The sequence below is a fragment of the Notolepis coatsorum genome, assembly GCF_963971535.1.
Source record: "Notolepis coatsorum genome assembly, chromosome: 2".
NCBI classification, from domain to species: Eukaryota; Metazoa; Chordata; class Actinopteri; order Aulopiformes; family Paralepididae; genus Notolepis; species Notolepis coatsorum.
This window is the reverse complement of record NC_140166.1, coordinates 133,686,179-133,707,178: the sequence shown is the minus strand read 5'-3', so window position 1 is coordinate 133,707,178 and position 21,000 is coordinate 133,686,179. Positions and strand designations below refer to the sequence as shown.

General features: G+C 40.5%; 1 protein-coding gene across 1 annotated transcript in view; it reads left to right on the top strand.

The window, feature by feature from the left end:
- Nucleotides 1–1,276: 1,276 nt before the first annotated feature.
- Nucleotides 1,277–21,000, top strand: part of rcc1 (regulator of chromosome condensation 1) — a 59,278-nt gene continuing 39,554 nt past the window's right edge. Inside the window, exons 1-2 of the mRNA XM_084308786.1 lie at nucleotides 1,277–1,342; nucleotides 19,648–19,814. Coding sequence (XP_084164912.1) covers nucleotides 19,661–19,814 — 154 coding nt within the window. The 5' untranslated portion in view covers nucleotides 1,277–1,342; nucleotides 19,648–19,660. The remainder of the gene's footprint in view (nucleotides 1,343–19,647; nucleotides 19,815–21,000) is intronic.

Below are 21,000 nucleotides of genomic sequence, written 5' to 3'. Positions count from 1 at the left end.
CCTAGTTAGGTAGCAAGGTGATAGGAAGCTTCCTTGCATTTGAGACACGTTCATTCATCAAAATACAATGTTTATGTCTATAACTCTGCTATTGTGTTACTTTAAAGTGAAACAAGAGAGTTCTATTGTGAAACAGTTCTCTCATCTGCCTACTTTATATACATTTTACACTGATTGGGTGCTTGTGCCTGCCTCTCAAAATATCCCCTTTCGTCATACAGTGAATGTAGCTCTTATTGGCCTAAATCCCAACAGTAGTGGATCAAGTATGGAGCTCATCAGGAAGTGATAAGTTACAGGTTGAAAAAACCCTCAGCTCTGAACTAGGCAAAATCTGCATGGGGCTCGCTAATAACAAACTATCATTACACCTGGGTAAAACAGAGTCCATTCTCTTCAGATCAAATAACAAACTCAGCAAGACCGACGGCTTCTCAGTTACAGTGGGTGACAATATTGTCACAAGGAAAGATGAAATTACATACCTGGGTTCCATCCTAGAGGCAAATCTTTCCTGTGACAAAATTGCATCCAATGTAATCAAAAAAGTCAACCAACGAACTAGATTCTTGTACCGGATCTCCTCTCTGGTAAACAAGAATACCCTGAAGACTGGCAGGAGCACTCATTCAAGGGTACTATATTTGTATGTCGTGTATGTCATAAATGTTATGATAAATTGATTGATTGATTGATTTTATTGTGGATTAGAGACATCATCCAAGGGATAAAAACATGCTAAAATGCAAGCACTTATTTCCATCATGGTCCCTGGTATTAAAAAAACAGTGACCATGATGAAAATAAGTGCTTGCATTTTATCATGTTTTTATCCCTTGGACGATGTTGAATTGAAAATGGGGGACCCTGATGTAAACAAGACGAAAGTCTTTCTCTGGTCTGCAACCCATTAACAATTGTGTGTATTGAGCCGTACTGTATTGTACCCATTCTGCAATCTGTTAACGTTTTCAATCAATCAATCAATCAAGGAAGGAAGAAGATGGTGGTCGCTGGTCACACACACACACACACACACACACACACACACACACACACACACACATGCGCACACACACCTATAGAGCACCATGAACACCCTACATATACATTTTTGTATTATAAAAAATTTAACTATATAATAAAACTCATTATACATCAAAGCCAAATTCACTTTGTTAAATAACTTTCTTTTACCCGACAGGAGTAGTGCTCATTCCTACCAGAGGGGGGCAGCAATGAACTAACCACGCCTAATCTGCGTAAATAGAGGAAGAAGACGGTCACGTGGATCGTGCAGACAGCGGTGCTCCCCGCATGTTCTCTACAACTAAAACTTAAGGTAAGAAGGATCGCCAGGTTGCTACTTATTTTATTCCCAAATGTACAACATAATAATGGGAATAGCAAAACACGCGTGTGAAACATGTATTTACTCCCCCACATGTCTTGAGTTTCCGTACGGGCCAATTTAACCATTTCATTATCATGTTGTTGCCACGGCAGCGGGTCAGTTAGCCGCTAGCTAGCTAAGCTAAGCACGTCGTGTTGGTGGCAGCATCATGTGTGAAACGTGTTAATGTTATTATTAACCTTGGCTAACGTTTGTAAATTAATAACTTCCCGTTGGCGTTGTTGTCTACGGTCGAGATGCACACTTGGCGTGGCTAGTTCATCTCTTGCCAGCTCTGTTTGAGCGACGTGCATTATTACTGCTAACACAAGCTGCTGTTACTGGGCTGTGTTGTGTGCTGCTAGCTAGTAGCCAGTTAGCTAGTGTGTGATTGATTGATTGATTGATTGAAAATCTTATTGACAGATTGCAGAATGGGTACAATACAGTACGGCTCAAGGGGATGCAGACCAGAGAGACTTTCGTCTTGTTTACATCAGGGTCCCCCATTTTCAATTCATCATAACATGACATACAATGTCATGTATGTTGTGTATGTCATAAATGTCTATATTAATTGAAAATGGGGGACCCTGATGGAAACAAGACAAACGTCTTTCTCTGGTCTGCATCCCCTTAACAATTGTGTGTAATTGAGCTGTACTGTATTGTACCCATTCTGCAATCTGTTAAAGTTTTCATTCATTCATTCATGATGATATACAGATAGACAGTACTGCTACATTTATGACATGATACCAGATTTACAAATATAGTACTGTTTGTTATACAAAAAGAGTCTTAAAAAAAGAGAGTATATACATTTGACGAAGAAACTGTACATTGGAGGAGGTTGGGTGGGTGGGTGGGTAGGAGAGGTGGGTGGGTGGGGAACACTGTACAACTGTACAAGCAAAACTGTACATTGGAATATTGACAACCATACTTGGTCATTTACTGTACATTGGAGGGGGTTGGGTAGGTGGCGTGGGGGGTGTGTGCGAGAGGTCATCCGTATGAAAAGTCACCAGCTAGCTTGTTGGCTAGGTTAGTAAGTGTGGCTGACATGGGTGCACCGTTGGGTGAGTTTGCAGCTTGTTGGCCCAAGTGATTCCTAATGAAACGTCAGTGTTCCACACTAATGTATTGGCCAGAAATCATGGCACAGCTGCCACAGACGTTGCCAGCCATGGGGTCGGAACATGAGTCCACCCCCCACAGCTGTCGAGGTCCAGGGGTTAGCCAGTCTCATTATTCACTAACCAACCATACACCGAATGAATGAATAAACTTTATTTAACAGATTACAGAATGGGTCCAATACAGTACGACTCAATACACACAATTGTTAAGGGGATGAAGACCAGAGAAAGACTTTCGTCTTGTTTACATCAGGGTCCCCCATTTTCAATTCATTCTCGAAGTCAACTTCCTGTCTGTTATTGCTACGCAACTGCAGCGTGGGGGGAAACTGCCCCGCCTGGTACATTGTGTACACTATTTAGTGGAGAAACGGATAGTTAAAGTGGCAAATTAAAGACAATCAAGCAGACTTTTCTTCAGTCCTTCACAATGCCAAAGAGCTGCTGTGTTACGCGTTATACTAATGACAGAAACAGAAATCCAAATCGGAAGTTTTATACCATCACAGAGGAAAAAGTGGCTGGTGGCTAACGTTCGGATGTTGTGGTCGTGGTAATCAGGGGGAGTTTCTTTGACTCATATCTCGCCTTTAGAATCACCAGAAAGGCTTTCGAAATAGTGAAATGCCATGTTGGCCTCAATATTTTCAAAACAAATCGTATGAAAATGTTATGAAATGAACAAGAATGTGATAAAACATGTAATAAAAACGGAGCTCAATGCATGGATCTTGTTGCGCGCTCCTGGCCACCACAGCGCGTGCACACACAACACGCAACTTGAAGTTTATCATGATGATAACTTTATTTGAAGAAGCTCTTGGTACCCAAACTCCTGTATCCAATAATAATAAATATATCTGATACACGGGTAGACGGGACCCGTACTGTAATAAAGTTTTCAATCAATCAAACGTCTCATAACTTCCTCTTGTGGGCGTGGCTGGTGGTGACAACCAGGTGACAACTTTTCTGAGCCAATAGGCGCTTTGCGCAGAGATAGCAAGTCGTTTCCCATCATGCATTTGCGTCGAGCAGCCGGGTGAGAGGTACTGTGGAGCTAGAGCCATATGAAATCCGTTTTATTATTTTCCAAATTCCATTTGATTTTTTCCCAAATTCTGTTTTTTTCCGTTTTAATATTTCAGAATTCTGTATTTAGCTTTTTATGCAAATTTTACCATCAGAAATAGTGTCTAATAAGTGGGAATGAATAAATCTCTACAATTGAATAAGATATAACAGTCCATTTAATGTTTTTAAGTGCTGCAACTCAGAAATAGTTACATTTTACACTATTTTTCAAATAATATTGTGACAAAATAAAAATGCACACAAAATAAAAATACACTTCAAGTGTAGGCAATAGATACAGCTACTACTGACATTATCACAATGACAATGTCAGTAGCCTAGCTATATCTATTATATTGTGATGAAATATAGTAGTAATGCATAATTTAGGCACCTTTAATTACTTTATTTCGTTTATAAAGGACAGTGTGTACTGACAATCATTTGCATTAAACAAATGGATGGGTGCACTAGATTTAGCTAGAAGCTATCATTTCCATCTATATTCCTATGTACTGTAACGTTATGAAGCACAATCTCAGGGGGCTCATACAGCATTTCACTATAATGTGTAGACAAATAAAACGACTTGAAACTTTAACTCAAACTATACTGTGAGAGTAAGTAACGTGTGTTGTGATTATTATTACAAGGCTATTGTGCATTCATCTATTTTGCACTGATGGGTTGTAGACTACAGAGGACAGTGTTGTAGCTGCCGTTTCGCCATATCGGGCTTCACTGTCAGCTTTCACAGGAGGAGACGTATCAAAATCTCTTTTATATCCACATGTAAAAAAATATTGTAGCATTGGCTTTTCTAGCATCCAAACGGATTATTTCATTGAACTGGAAAGAACGCAAACCGCCGAACTGTTTCAGTTTGGAGAACTGGCGCAAGGACTTCATGGACTAGCTATCAATGGAACAGGCTGCTCTATCTCTTCAAGAGATTGAGGCTGCGGTTACACACAGGGGTATTTTCGTTTCGTTTTCAAGGTCGGTTTCGCTTTCCAGAACGCAATGTAATGGCAGGCAAGTTAGACATTGGTTTTGCCTCCTGAGCACAGTGATGTAGTACAATGCCAAAGCAGTAGGTGGCGAACATGAAGGCATTTCAACCAATCAGAAGTTGAATGTGCCAATACACTTCCTGCAAAAAAAACAACAAACCACCATCTTTAAATGCCTCGCGGGAGCCATTTAGCCAATGTAGCATTTATTTTTCAGCAAAGAGTGCAATAAACAAAACGGATACATTCACTGTCTTCTGCCTCATTTGTTGATGAAACAAAACTAACATCAACACAATTGACCAAGAGCGGATAGTTTAGTCTCTCAAAAAGATCTCTGATGTTGTTAGCTACATGCTAACGTGAATGGAATATGCCAGTACAACAGTATAGCATTGTGGATAGCATCTTGGTAAAGTTAATGCTAGCAGAATGAATGGATGTAAACTTTATTTAACAGATTGCAGAATGGGTACAATACGGGTAAATACACACAATTGTTAAGGGTATGCAGACTGTTGTAGCTTGGACTGGGCTCCTTATAACAACTAACAGGGTTAATGCTAGCAGAATGAATGGATGTAAACTTTATTTAACAGATTGCAGAATGGGTACAATATAGGGGTGCACCGATGTATCGGTCGGGTATCGGTATCGGCCGATAAGCTCGAATGTGCCGATGGCAGTAGCCGATAAATATCCATCAATTTGTCAAGACAAAAAAAAGTTCACTCGCGACCTGCACAACGCCGTCCCCAGTCCCCCCCACACACAAGCTACTGCATCAAAGTTACTACTTATGATTAACAAGGCATTCGTTTTGTGGCATTAATGTTATATAGTTAGTGTTACACGCAGGGACCGAAACTAAAGCCCGCCGCCCGCCAGGGGCGCTCAGTTTTTACCTTTGGCGCTTGACACTTAGAGGGCTGCCCACCGTGTGACGTGTAATCAATCAAGTTCATAACGATACTCTTATTTAAAAAATCTGTGCAGGTCTCATTTCCGCCCCAAGCGCATCTCCAGTCATAATATCGATGGCTCCGGCAGTTAGCAACATTAGGTTCGTATGATACTCTTATTTTGAAGTCATATCCGCCCAGCCCTGCAGCGGGATACTATTGGCTAAGGGCTTCTGCTCGCAGTGCTCCTGTCAACACAGAGGCAGTCTGCTCTAGTCTAGAAGAGCGGACCTCCATGAGCTACCGTTACTGTTTAAACAATGACCCAGTCAACTATTCACTTTTAGTTTAATACATGACGAGGCATTGTCTAACGGTATCTAGCTGGCTAGCTACTGATAGCTGCTGATATCAACAAATGCTCCAGCAATAGTCGACTCGAGTGCATAATACCTCCGTTCCCTCGTTAGCTAGCTCACGTTAGCTAGCTCACGTTAGATCTCGCTGTCCCAGTAAACTAAATTGTCTTAACGTTATCTACCGGGCTAGCTGTAGCTACAGATAGCTCCTGATATCAATGTCTTATAACATTGATTGAATGCGTATTCTAGCTGAGGGCATGTTGAATGTGATTTGACAAAAGAACCGTAACGTTATACCAATAGGGTCCAGCTGCATCGCCGGAGAATCCTTGCATGCTGAATGTAGGGTCTAGCTGAATATAGGGTCTAGCTGCAGGGCCGGAGAATCCTTGCTGGAGCTGGAGGCTACTCAAGTATACACTAGGGCTGTCTTAAATGCTTCGAAGCTTCGAACGTTCGATTCGATGGCACAAGCTTCGAACATTAAAAAAAAATCGAAGTTAAAAAAAAAAAAAAACGTTTTTTTCAATTTTTTTTTTTTTTTACTTCGATTTGTGTGTGTGTGAACTACCCATCCCAGTTAGGACAGCCGAATCCCGTCCAATCTTTCGCCGTCGACTAAAGACTCACTTCTTCAACCATTATCTGAAATGATAAAAAAAAAAAAAAAAAAAATCTAACCGTGACTAACCTTACTGTCATGCACTTGTCCTAATAAACTAACCTACACTGTAACACGCAACACTTTGATGAACATTGTTACTCAGCTGATAGAGTTGTACCCTTCTTGCTGTCTTGTCGTACAGAACTTGTAAGTCGCTTTGGATAAAAGCGTCAGCTAAATGACTAAATGTAAGTGTGTGTGTGTGTGTGCGCGCACCTTGTAGAATTCCACACATAAGAAAGAAAGATACTGGGATGAATAAACAAAATAGGAAATAAAATGTAGAAATGCATGCAATACATAAATAAATATGAATCTCCATATATGAAATATAACATTTAGATAAGGTGCTACTGAGATGTTTTGGTGAGTTATTTGTTTTTTTGTGGAAGTTGCCCTTCTTAAAAATGCATGAACATTCACTGATAATTGGTCTGTAGTGGAGTCTACAAGGTCTACATTGCCGGACCATGTAGAATCCGGACCTTGTAGACTGACATAATTCTGTGCATAGTTTAGTCTACACAGGCCATATTTCAAATAATCAAAATCTTACTTCATTCATCTTAAACATTCTTGATTTGGGGGATTGGTAGTTCCCATGAAATCTGAAGTTGTTCAAACGACAACAGCGATCCACCTTGAATTAAATCACACAGCCGAGTGAAACCTTGTTGGATGCGTCAGTCACGAAAGGGGCTACTTAATTAATTAATCCAACCCACTTTATTTATAGAGCACATTTAAAAACAACGTTTACGAAAGTGCTGTACAAGTCCCACAACATAAGATAAAAAAAAAATATATATATATATATATATATATATATATATATATATATATATATATATATATAAAAAAAATTTATTTTTTTTAAAAATTTTTTTTTTTTTTTTTTTTTCGAAGCTTCGAATTAAAATCGAAGCTCGGCCCCGAAGCTTTGATTGCCAAAAAAAGCTTCGAAGGTCAGCCCTAGTATACACACAGACAGTGGAGCTGTTTGCAGATAGCGAGCATTTTGACTTATTGCGTGGTGGCGATGTCTCGCAGATAATACAACTACAAGTATGATTATATAATATATATTTTATTTTAAAAAAAAATTTATATAAAATATATATATATATTTTTTTAATCAAAAAAAATTTGGCAGGTAAGAAATATACTTGGCGGGTAGATTCTTCCCATCTACCCGCCACTGGCCGGTGAGTCAAAAAGTTAATTTCGCTCCCTGGTTACACGTTCAATAACATCAGCATATTATTTACCCGAACGTAGCAAGCGTTCATACTAGCTCAGTTCCTTCCGTTGCTCACAGAGCCCTGAGTTTTACCCATTCTGCAATCTGTTAATAACGTTTTCAATCAGACACATGTATAGAAAGGCTTTGTTTTATTATAACATTAGTTGCAGTAAAATCATTATGCCTCATTTAAGTCATCCTGCAGAGCTAAACGTCAGCCGCGTTGTTGTTGTTGTAGAAAAGCTCTCGTCAAAATCAATGGCAGACAAAAGCCGAAGTAAAAAATGTATACGTGCTTGCCGATTGGTGGTAACAGCAGAGGCGGGTGCAAGCGGTGTGTGACGTAATTGGCAGAATCGACTGTCAATCAAAATTTCATTGGTTGAGACAATAGTATCTAGCTGCAGCTAGGGCTGGGCGATATGGCCTAAATATGATATCACGATGTTTTTCTTTTTTACCCCAAACAATTCATTATGAGGCTTACCAAGACAGTATTTGATTTTGCAAGCTAACATTAAAGACAAAATAAAATACCCATGCATTTAGCATTTTTATATTATATATTAGATTTAGATTATTAGATTATATATTGCATATATTTAGCAATGAGATATTATATGATTTAGATATGAAATATGATGAATTGAAAATGGGGGACCCTGATGTAAACAAGACTAAAGTCTTTCTCTGGTCTGCATCCCCTTAACAATTGTATGTATTGAGCTGTACTGTACCCATTCTGCAATATGTTAATAAAGTTTTAAATCAATCAATCAATAGCATTTTAATGAAACTACTGTATATATGTATGTCTCTAAATGTTTTGATGAATTGAAAATGGAGGACCCTTATGTAAAAAAGTCGAAAGTCTTTTTCTGGTCTTCATCCTCCTGTACTGTATTGTACCCATTCTGCAACCCTTTAACAAAGTCTTCACTCATTCATTCTGACGGAAACATATAATTTTGATTGACAGTCGAGTCTGCCAATTACGTCACAGCGCTTGCACCCGCCCTGCTGTTCTTAGCACCAATCGGCAAGCTCCTAGTTTTTTACTTCCTGAATGTCCTGTGGCTGAACAACGTCAACAAAGCTACTATCGTTAGCTCCCCGCGGCCGTCGAGTAGGAGACCAGTGCTCAACAGGATGACAAATGAGGCATAATGATTTTACTACAACGAATGTTATAATAAAAGCCTTTCCATACATCTGTCTGATTGAAAACTTTATTAACAGACCGCGGAATGGCATATCTCAGCACGGGCTGAGATATGAACGAGTAAAGTGTGTAGTGTTAAACAATGAATGAACACTACACAACAACAACCACCAAACGCACATAGCACACACATCCACACGCACACACTCACTTTAAACAAACACACTGTAGCACCCACTCCACACACTTATAGCACACACCCACTTTAAACAAACACACTGTAGCACCCACTCCCCACACTTTATATTTATGGATGAAGGATTGCACTACAACTCGTACACCTTACTGTAAATTGTACCTAAAATTGTACCTCATCCCATTTCTGCTTTGCACTAGATAGTACTGTACATTAGTACACTGCATAGTATTGTGTATTGTATATTATATGGTAACTCAGAACATTGTACATATGTCTATACCGAACACTGTGACCTCATTTTCTTCTTCTAAATTCATGCTATATTATGTTATTATGTTATTTGATACTATCTTGTCTAGCACAGTCTCTGGAGCGTAACAGTAAGAAGCATTTTGTATGAAAGTATTCTGTACTTCTGTATGACAACTATTAAAGAACTTGAACTTGAACTTGAACTTGACAGATTGACGCGACACAATCCTCTTGGGCAAAACATCACGATATCCACGATACGTTGAAAAAGTGTATCGTTAATGAACTGTACCCGATATTTATATAATATCGTCATATCGCCCAGCCCTAGCTGCAGCTAGAGCTGCCGCGATAACCGCATTACCGCGGTATCGCTGTTGCATCACGCTCACCGCAGAGTTAGGCTGAATACCGCGTCACCGCTGTTTTTTATCATAATAATAAAGTTGGCTTGCGGCTCTGCAGATATACTAGTGATGCACCGATGTGAAAATTGTGGCCGATACCGATAACCGATATTAATATTGCTGTTCTGGCCGATACCGATATTTACCGATGTCGATATCTCTGTATAGAAAACACTTTTTTATGATAATCAAATAAAGAGCTATTTTCCAAAACGCATAATTTTTTTACTTTTGTAACTTATTTTCAGAAATGACTGATATTTTGAAACTATTTAAGGCCAAAACATGTTAAAAAAAAAAGATTAATTTTTTTTTTTTTTTTTTTTAATATCGGATATCGGCCCTATCTTGATATCGGACCGATACCGATGTGTAAAAAAACAGCCATATCGGCCGATATTATATCGGCGGCCGATATATCGTGCATCACTAAGATATACCCTACTCGGTTCCAAGCGACCCTATTGGTCCAGCCTGGCTCTGCGGCTCTGCAGATACCCCCTACTCGACGCGTCACACTTTGTAGCCTCTGAACGAAAACAGAACGCCGCGCCGCCATCTTTACTGCCTCGCTAAGGATGCATTTCATTCAGGATTTGTTTGCGACAGAACCAAGTGCAATAAACAAAAGAATGGATTCACTGTGTATTCTGCCTTATTTATTGATGAAACAAAACCGACATCAACCCAATTTACCACCGAGCGGAGAGTTTAGTGTCACAACAAGATCGCTGATGTGTTAAGTTTGTTGTTGTTATTAGCCTAATGCTACCGTCAGCCGATATGTACACGAGAGGTAACGTTAAACCCGGGTTTGCTTGGTAGAATACACAATGAGAGGTAACGTTAGCTTTGGCAGAATAGACGCAACGAGAGTCTGGTTAATGTTGTTATTGATTGATTGATTGATTGAAACTGTGTTAAACTCTGGCTTGCTGCAAGCCCTCGGACATCTATGCCCACGGAGCTTTCAGTGTACACAAGCGGCGCCGCCTGCGTCCCCACACGGAGACAAACGGAGTAGTATCTGGCTGCAGTGGAAAAGGAACGAAGTACCAGGTGCCTAAAGCGGGTCGAGTCGAGTAGGTACTATGCAGTGGAAAAGCGCCATTAGACTAGAGGCAGGCTATAAGAGTAGACTACTAAAAAAAAAAAAAATGCATCAAACTTTTTTTTTGTGTGCGCACTGTGCGGTAATACCGCGGCGGTAGAAAATATTTCGCAAATTCGTGCGGTAAGGAAAATATCAATACCGCGGCAGCTCTAGCTGCAGCCCAGCAGGTAGACTATGTTGGGAGAACTAGTATCTAGCTGCAGCCCTGCAGAACATACTGGGAGAGAGATCAAGTTTCAAGTTTCTTTAATAGTTGTCATACAGAAGTACAGAATACTTTTATACAAAATGCTTCTTACTGTTACGCTCCAGAGACTGTGCAAGACAAGATAAGTATGAAATAAAATAACATAGTATAGCATGTAAATTAGAAGTAAAAAAAATGAGGTCACAGTGTTCAGTACCATATACATATTAGGGGTGGGACGATACATCGATCCAGATCGATACATCGATGTAATTATCAACGATCGAATCTAGAGCTGCCGCGGTATTGATTATTTCCTTACCGCACAAATTTGCAAAATATTTCCTACCGCCGCGGTTATTACCGCATGCACACAAAAAATAAAAGTTTGAATGCATTTTTTTTTTAGTAGTAGTCTACTCTTTATAGCATATAGCCTGCCTCTAGTCTAAATGTCTATTTTTAGAGGATGACTTTGCAGCATGAATATTGTTTGGGATTCGGCAAGCACGCATTAGTTATTGAAAGTGAAACACGGATTCGAATTTTTCCCCTCTGGTCGTGCGCCGTTCACTCGGTGTCGCGGTTACCCCTAACCCCCCCGACCCTTTCTTATTATTATTACTATAAAGTTACTACTTTATAATAAAGGCATTCGTTTTGTGGCATTAACATTATATAGTTATACGTTCAATAACATCAGCGTATTTACCGGACAATAGCAAGGCAAGCAATACTCTATTCATATCTCAGTTCCTTTCTTTGCTCAGAGCGTGCATTCTGCGGTCTGTTAATAAAGTTTTCAATCAGACAAGTGTATAGAACGAAGGGCTTTTATTATAACATTCGTTGCAGACAGTAAAATCATTATGTCTCGTTTAGTACTCCTTAGGAGCGATGTAGTCCACTCCGGCGGAGAGTTAAAGCTAACGTTATTAGCCGTGTAGCCGTGTTGTGATGATCTGACATTCAGGAAGTAAAAACCTAATACGCGCTTGCCGATTGGTGGTAACACACTGCATGACGCTACAACGTGTGACGCGTCTCTCTTCTGACCAATCAGTGGTCTGCAATGTTTCACGTGACTTTTCTGGTACCCAATAGGGTCGCTTGGAACCTCGATAGATGAGTAGGGTATATCTGCAGAGCCGCAAGCCCAACGAGAGGAGGGTAATTTATTATTATAAAAAACAGCGGTGACGCGGTATTCAGCCTACTCTGCGGTGGCCGTGATGTAACAGCGATACCGCGGTAATCGCGGCAGCTCTAATCGAATCGGATCGATGCAATGTAATAAGATCGATTCATATCGATACTCTTATTTTGAAAATCCTGTGGCGAGTCTCATATCCGCCCAAGAACAACAGCAGTAGCTCCGTGTGTGTAGACGTTACAGCATAGCATTCTCCCTTTCTGTGTGTGTGTGTGCGCGCGTCTTTGGAATGACCAGATGAGGTCAGAGCGAGGAGTTTGATGTTTAAATGTTATTTAAACATAAACAATATAATACATAATAAATGTAGGCCTATACATGATCATGCAACATCAACAAATTGTTGTAGGAACGGTTTGGGAGAGGGAGGTAGGGAGGGGTTTTAGGTTGTGAGTTTTGAGTTCCAAAAAATGGAGCTTAAAGTTTAAAGCTCAATATATCAAAACGAGGCACTTTACAGTGAACAGGAGGTCTATTTGTATTAAAAACAATAGATTGATTTTCCTTTAAATGTCTGGAAGAGCTCAAAAATACAAATGTCAAATGATATTTTCGTTACCGTTTTTTAGTTGATCTAAATGTTACTGATTGTGTTAAATGGGCATATGATATCATCTCATATCGATTGCAGGCACCTGAATCTAATCTAATCGTATTGTATCGTGAGCGACTTTGTGATATCGGCAAATATCGTATCGTTGTCCAAAGAATCGATATCGTATCATGATGAAACTGGTGATTCCCACCCCTAATACATATGTACAATGTTCGATGCAGAATAGACGTAACTGAGTTACCATATATACAATACTGTGCAGTGTACTAATATACAATACTATATAGTGCAAGGCAGAAATGGGATGAGGTGCAATTTAGGTACAATTTACAGTAGGTGTACGAGTTGTAGTGCAAATCCTTTATCAATAAATATAAAGTGTTTGTGTGATCTAAAGTGTGGAGAGTGGGTGCTGCAGTGTGTTGTTTAAGTGCATGTGGGTGTGTGTGCTGTGTAGAGCTGCCGCGGTATTGATGTTTTCCTTACCGCACAAATTTGCAAAGTATTTCCTACCGCCGCGGTTATTACAGCACGCACACAAAAAATAAAAAAATAAAAGTTTGAATGCATTTTTTTTTAGTAGTAGTCTACTCTTTATAGCATATCTCTAGTCTAAATGTCTATCTTTAGAGGATGACTTTGCAGCATGAATATTGTTTGGGATTCGGCAAGCACGCATTAGTTATTGAAAGTGAAACACGGATTCGAAGTTTCCCCTCTGGTCGTGCGCCGTTCACTCGGTGTCGCGGGCAGGGGTGGTTACCCCCCCGACCCTTTCTTATTATTATTACTATAAAGTTACTACTTTATAATAAAGGCATTCGTTTTGTGGCATTAACGTTATATAGTTATACGTTCAATAACATCAGCGTATTTACCGGACCATAGCAAGGCAAGCAATACTCAATTCATATCTCAGTTCCTTTCTTTGCTCAGAGCGTGCTGAGTTGTCCCATTCTGCCGTCTGTTAATAAAGTTTTCAATCAGACAAGTGTATAGAACGAAGGGCTTTTATTATAACATTCGTTGCAGACAGTAAAATCATTATGTCTCGTTTAGTACTCCTGAGGAGCGATGGTAGTCCACTCCGGCGGGGAGCTAAAGCTAACGTTATTAGCCGTATTGTGATGAGCTCTGATCAATGGCTGACATTCAGGACGTAAAAAACACTTGACGCGTCTCTCTTCTGACCAATCAGTGGTCTGCAATGTTTCACGTGACTTTTCTGGTACCCAATAGGGTCGCTTGGAACCTCGATAGAGGAGTAGGGTATATCTGCAGAGCCGCAAGCCCAACGAGAGGAGGGTACTTTATTATTATTATTATAAAAAAAACAGCGGTGATGCGGTATTCAGCCTACTCTGCGGTGGCCGTGATGTAACAGCGATACCGCGGTAATGCGGTAATCGCGGCAGCTCTAGTGCTGTGTGCATTTGATGGTTGTTGCATAGTGTTTATTGTTCGTTTAGCAGCCTGATGGCCTGGGGATAGAAGCTTCTTCTGAGTCTTTCTGTGCTCGCCTTAAGACTCCGGTATCGCTTGCCTGACCGCAGCAGTTCAAAGAGGCAGTTGTTCGGGTGGCTCGAGTCCTTATAAAAGATGTGCTATTTCTTGATGTTTCCTTTTTTTAAGTAAGTAAAGAGGCCTATGTTCATATCGGTGAGCACAATTTGTAACACAAATATACAGTAGTTTCATAAAAAAATATATATATATATTACAAAAAGAAAAAATATTACAATTATTAAAAAAAAAAAAAAAAAAAAAAAAAAAGTTGCCACAAATATCGGTATCGGCCGATTGTGTTAGTTGACCAATTGGTATCTGTGGCAAATTTTCATATTGGTGCATCCCTAGTACAATACAATACGGCTCAATACAAACCATTGTTAAGGGAATGCAGATTGTTGTAGCTTGGACTGGACTCCTTATAACAATAACTTGACAACACATGGTAGCTGCAGTTATTTGGGACGCGTCTATTCGAAAGGCAACCGGAGCTCTGCTGTAAACACTGGAAATAACCGTGCGGGTCTCTACTGCGCATGGGCGTTGAGCAACAACGGCTCCGTATCCGGCTCGCACAGATTACATGGCACGTTGTCGGCGAGTTTTGGCGAGTATCCAAAACGGAAACACAATTTCAGCGTTATCCTGCCAAAACGGTGTTTCTTTTTAACTAGTTTCAAGTTCAAGTTTCTTTAATAGTTGTCATACAGAAGTACAGAATACTTTTATACAAAATGCTTCTTACTGTTACGCTCCAGGGACTGTGCTAGACAAGATAAGTATGAAATAAAATAGTATAGCATGTAAAAAAAGGTCACAGTGTTCAGTATAGACATATGTACAATGTTCGATGCAGAATAGAACTAACTGAGTTACCATACAATATACTATGCAATGTACTGTACAATACTATATAGTGCAGAAATGGGATGAGGTACAATTTACAGTAAGGTGTACGAGTTGTAGTGCAAATCCTTTACCAATAAATATAAAGTGTGTTAGGTGATCTAAAGTGTGGAGAGTGGGTGCTGCAGTGTGTTGTTTGTTTAAGTGAGTGTGTGCTGTGTGCATTTGATGGTTGTTGCATAGCAGGGTTCGAAATTAACGGGGGCTTGGGGCAAAATGCCCTCGAAAATTGACCAAATGCCCTCGAACATCAGTTAAGGGGGGCAAAAAAAGCCCCCGACAGTTTACTAATTATATATATAATTATATATATGCTCTACAGTGCGAGCATTTCCCTCGTATTGCCCCTAATAATATGTGTGTGTGCAAACCGGAAAAATCATTTACTTGCAGTGTGCGAGACAGACGAGTGATTGTGAAGATTACAAAACAGCTCTGCTGTTAATAGTTCAGATTGAAACTGGACTGAAATTCAGTTTTTGGGTGGAATGTTTGTTCCAAGGAGGAGGGAGGCGGGGCCCGCTGCGTGTTACAGGCACTTGAGAGGTGCTGCGATTCCTGCGAACACAGAGAGAGCGCTCTGCTCTCATCAAGCATTACACTGCTATCTTAACGTTAGCAAGCTAAGCATCTGCATACTGTAGCGCGACCTGTGTTCTGTGTAACGTTAAGGCCTAACAAAATTAATAGTTGGTTTCAGGTTGGTTGTCAGTTTGGCCATGGGTAGGTAGGGAATTTATTTAATTTTATTTTTTTATTTTATTCTTTCCCACGGCGACTATGGATAGGGAATTTCTTTATTTAATTAAAATGTTCACAACAACATGGATGCATGTACTCTGCCAGCATGTTTAATATCCATAATACTAAATGTTTGACTAAGATTTCTATGAAACTTTATTAAAAAAAAAAAAAAAAAAAAAAAAATCTGATTTTTTTTTTTTTTTTTTTTTTTTTAACTCATAAAATATATTGGGTCGCACCTAAATCGGCAGGGTCGGTCGGCAACCTGAAACCAACTATTATTTTTGTTAGCCCTAAGTAACTTGTGTTCGGCGGGGAAAGACCATTCCATTTGTAACACAACTCCAAAAGAATAACATCCAAATCCGATCCCGATGCGCATTTCCTTCATTCCACAGCGCTGAGCGCGCAACGTATTTCATTGATCGATCTGGCCAGAGTCTATACTCACAAACGTTGCGTGTGTGGGGTTTTTCATCAATTTGAAACAAGCTTCTTGACTGTTGGAATTAGGGATGTTAAAAATAAAATATCTAATAATATTATTCAATATTAGACATTCGTTGATCCAGAGGCAACCGGTTATTATATCAAGACAACAACACAACTTGCCCTCACTCAGGGACAATAATATTTAATCTATTTAGATAGAGTATGTATGTATTATTTACAGATAATTGAAGGTACCTCAAAACATGAAACCAAGCCATGATGTCACACATCGTGTGTGTTACTTGAACAATTGTCACTGTGCTCCTAAATTTCTGTGTGCTCCTAAATTTGTATTTAGATTTTATTTATTAACATTTTATTTAGGAGCACATGTGCTCCTTGGGAAAAAGGTTAGCGTAGAGCCCTATATATGGAGACATTAACATTACGTTATCAAACATAGGGACGAAGACTGTAAAAAAAGTGTCAACAATGTTTTATAATCTTTATGTTAATTTTCATTATAAAAATGTTGTGCCCCCGAAATACAAAAAAAAGCCCCCGAAAAGCAATTATGGGGGGCAAAAAAAGCCCTTGAAAAAAAATGTTAATTTCTAACCCTGTTGCATAGTGTTTATTGTTCGTTGAGCAGCCTGATGGCCTGGGGATAGAAGCTTATTCTGAGTCTTTCTGTGCTCGCCTTAAGACTCCGGTATCGCTTGCCTGACCGCAGCAGTTCAAAGAGGCAGCAAACGTAATCATTCAACAACAAAAACAAAAACCCCAGTGTAACCATGGCCTGATAGGCCCGATGGCCTTCAAGGTCCCTGGAACTTTATTAGATCACTATCTTGAATATGTTTGTGTACTACTGAACCTTTAACACTCTGCAACCCCCCCCTCACCCCATTGTTATTATAATTTGTAGGGATGCCCCGATCACGTTTTTTGCCACCGATCACCGATCGTCTTGAGCCATATCGGCCGATACCGATCCGATACCGATAGTTTTTGATAAATGAAAAAAATATTTTAATTATTTTATATATATATATATATTTTTTTTATAAAATATATATATTATATAATTAGACTTGTACTTGTAGTTGTATTATCTGCGAGACAACGCCACCACGCAACAAGTCAAAATGCTCGCTATCTGCAAACGGCTCCACTGTCTGTGTGTACTCAAGTAGCCTCCAGCTACGGCCAGGATTCTCCGGTGCTGCAGCTGGACCCTATTGGTGTAAATCACATTCAGCGTGCCCTCAGCTCGAATACACATCGAATCAATGTTATAAGACATTGATATCAGGTAGGGATGCCCCCCGGACCCCGGTTTTAAACGGGAACCGGTACTATATTAGAAAATACCGGAGTATTTATAAGCTCCGACGTCCTCGGTACTGCTATCGATACTCTAGAGAAATTATTATTATTATTATTTAAAAGTTGCGAACGATCTCTCCTCTCTCTGTCTCTGCACGAGAAGCGAGTCGCAGCGAGTCATTATTACACACACTCCTCGCGAGTCGCGCTACACATACATACGGGTACTCCTTAATGAAAGCGCTGTCAATAGTATGCAGCTGCAGCACGTCAGACCGCAGCGCTTACAAGCCCCGCACATACAAGCCCCGCACACCTGATGTGCTGCAGCTGGAAGCATCTCAGCGCTGTCTCCGTGCTGACGCGCGCTGCACACAGACACAGACAGCTCTGCATGGACTGAGTCGTGATGGCGGATAGAGCGAAGCGTTCACAAGTGCAACAAAACATTTGCCAGTAAGGGTGGCAATACGAGCAATCTATCAAAACATTTGTTTGCAAAACACTATATTAGTTTGCAGAAATGCGCCGTATTCGACTGCCTTGCGCGCAGTGGTCCATCTGCATCCACGTCCACTGCAGCCGGTAAGCCAAGATACGGAGTTTCCTAGGCTAATAACGAATTATTACAAATAGGCTAATAAACAAAATAATTGTTTAGCTACAAATACTACAATCTAAAAACTTTTTATAGATCGTCAAGCTGAGGTCAGCCACCAATGTGTCCCAGTGAGCCCACCACACATCCTCCCTCTACCTCCACCACCCAAAGTCCTTTCTCCCTAGCAGCTAGAGGAAAGATGACAGAGGATAGGGTGAACGAGTGTCACAGGGCTGTGACAAAGTTTGTTGTCAAAGGCCTGCACCCGTTCTCTACAGTGGAGTCCAAGGACTTTAGGTAACAACTAATCATTCAGTGTATATCGTTTTTGTTGTATACATAGTTGTCTAACTTGTCTGTTGTTGTTATAAGTTATTATTGAAGCAGCTATTCCCACCACTCCACACAAATTTACAATAATTCAATCATTTCTAATCTTTACTGTAGGGAGATGACCAATGCTCTCAACTGCAAATATAAAAATCATAAAAAAATTATCAAAAAGAACCGATAAGAGTATCGATAAAGTACCGAACCGTTAAGCAGTATCGATAGGAGTAGTAGTATCGATAAAATCCTAACGATACCCATCCCTAATATCAGGAGCTATCTGTAGCTACTGCTAGCCGGCTAGATAACGTTAAGACAACGCCTCGGTGAACTATTTAGTTTAGAGCTAACGTGTGAGCTAACGTGAGCTACCGAGTCAACAGAGGTAACTTATCATGCACTCGACTATTGCTGGAGCATTTGTTGATATCAGTAGCTAGCCAGCTAGATAACGTTAGACAATGCCTCATGTAGTCACTGGGTCATTTAGTTTAAACAGTAACGTTAGCTCGGTACTACCGTAGGTAGCCAACGTTAGCTCACGTCGCATGCACCAGACTATAGCAGACTGCGAGGCATAGCCTCTTGTTTACACGAGTGCGGGAGGGGCTGGGGAGGAGGAGTCCGTATGCTGCAGGCAGCTGTGTGTCTGAGAGAGAAGTCTGCAGTGAGATCTCTGCGAAGAATCGGATCATGTTTTTCGATCGGTTTTGATGATCGGCGAAAATAAAGCATTATCACAGATCACCGATCTCATATTTATACTGAATATCGGCCGATACCGATTGCTGGCCGATCGATCGGGGCATCCCTAATAATTTGTCTTAGTTTGTCTTGTCATGTTTGTATTGTCTTGCTTGGTAAAAATAAAAACTTTAAATATGAAAAATAAAATCTCTTATCTTTTTTTCAGGTCCGTTTCTGTCATGTCTCCCAGAAAGAACCCCAGCAAGAGACCGTCTGACTCTCTCAAACCAGCCAGGGTCACACCAGCCAGGGTCACACCAGCCAGGAAGAACCCCAGCAAGAGACCGTCTGAGAGCAGGTTGGAGGATGTTCAGGATGCAAAGAAGGTGAAAGGTATGTACCAGACCACAGGCCCTAGGTTTGCTTTCAACATTGGGCTGGACATTTCTTAATAATTTTTTGCCTCATCCCCCTATTTAGTCATCATCATCATCAACCTTCATTTATACTCAAAGACAATTGCGGTCACCCTAATTTTCAATGTCGTCAAGACTTTACAGACATTTCAATGCGCACATTTCTACAATATAACAATATATATATAGTATAAAATCAGCATAGGCATAAAATCAGCATACAGAATAAAAAAAACAATGCATAAATTGCAGACATAAGAATAGGTATAAAAGACAATAAAAGTAGTGCAATGTAAACGTGCAGACTTAATAATGGCATAAAATAAGTACAATGTCGCTCGAAGGCATGTGAACCACCCCCCCCCCCCCCCGGAACAGTCAGTCCCCCCAAAACACCCACACATACATCCCTACCACATCGCCATCCAAGACGCACCCCCCGATAAAGCACGCCATGACCGAAGGAAAACACAAAAACAGCCCAGTTATGCCAATTCCCTTCCTGGTCATTGCGTGCATTGTCCTACTGTTGGTCTGGGCAGGGTGTACACTATCACATGCTGCCCCACTGTCTGTCTGGGGAGGGTGTAGACTACCACATGCTGCCCCACTGTCTGTCTGGGGAGGGTGTAGACTACCACATGCTGCCCCACTGTCGGTCTGGGGAGGGTGTACACTATCACATGCTGCCCCACTGTCTGTCTGGGGAGGGTGTAGACTACCACATGCTGCCCCACTGTCTGCAGCCATTATTGCTGTATTATGAATAGCCCCAACTTTAGCCAAGGTAACGTTATGGCTAAACCTTTAACGTTAGTTAATGCTAGCTTTCGGTTAGCTGTTCAATGCTAATAACACCACCAAGCGAACCCATCAGAGCTCCCCGTCAACACCGCTATGTCGGGAGGATGGCATTTAAGAAAGTATCTGCTGTTAAAATGACAAACAGCATTGACACTTTAATTCACGGTCGGTTAAACATACGTTTGTTTTATAATGCTCACAGCAGACCGCAGTGTTGTTGATAAATTACGTGGGGCCGGGGGGATTTAAGTTCCGCAAAAAAAGGTTCCGTACCGTTTCAATCGTACGGTGCACAGCTCGTACTGTACCGGAGGACCACATTGACGTATCGCGTACCGTTACACCCCTAATTGTAACTG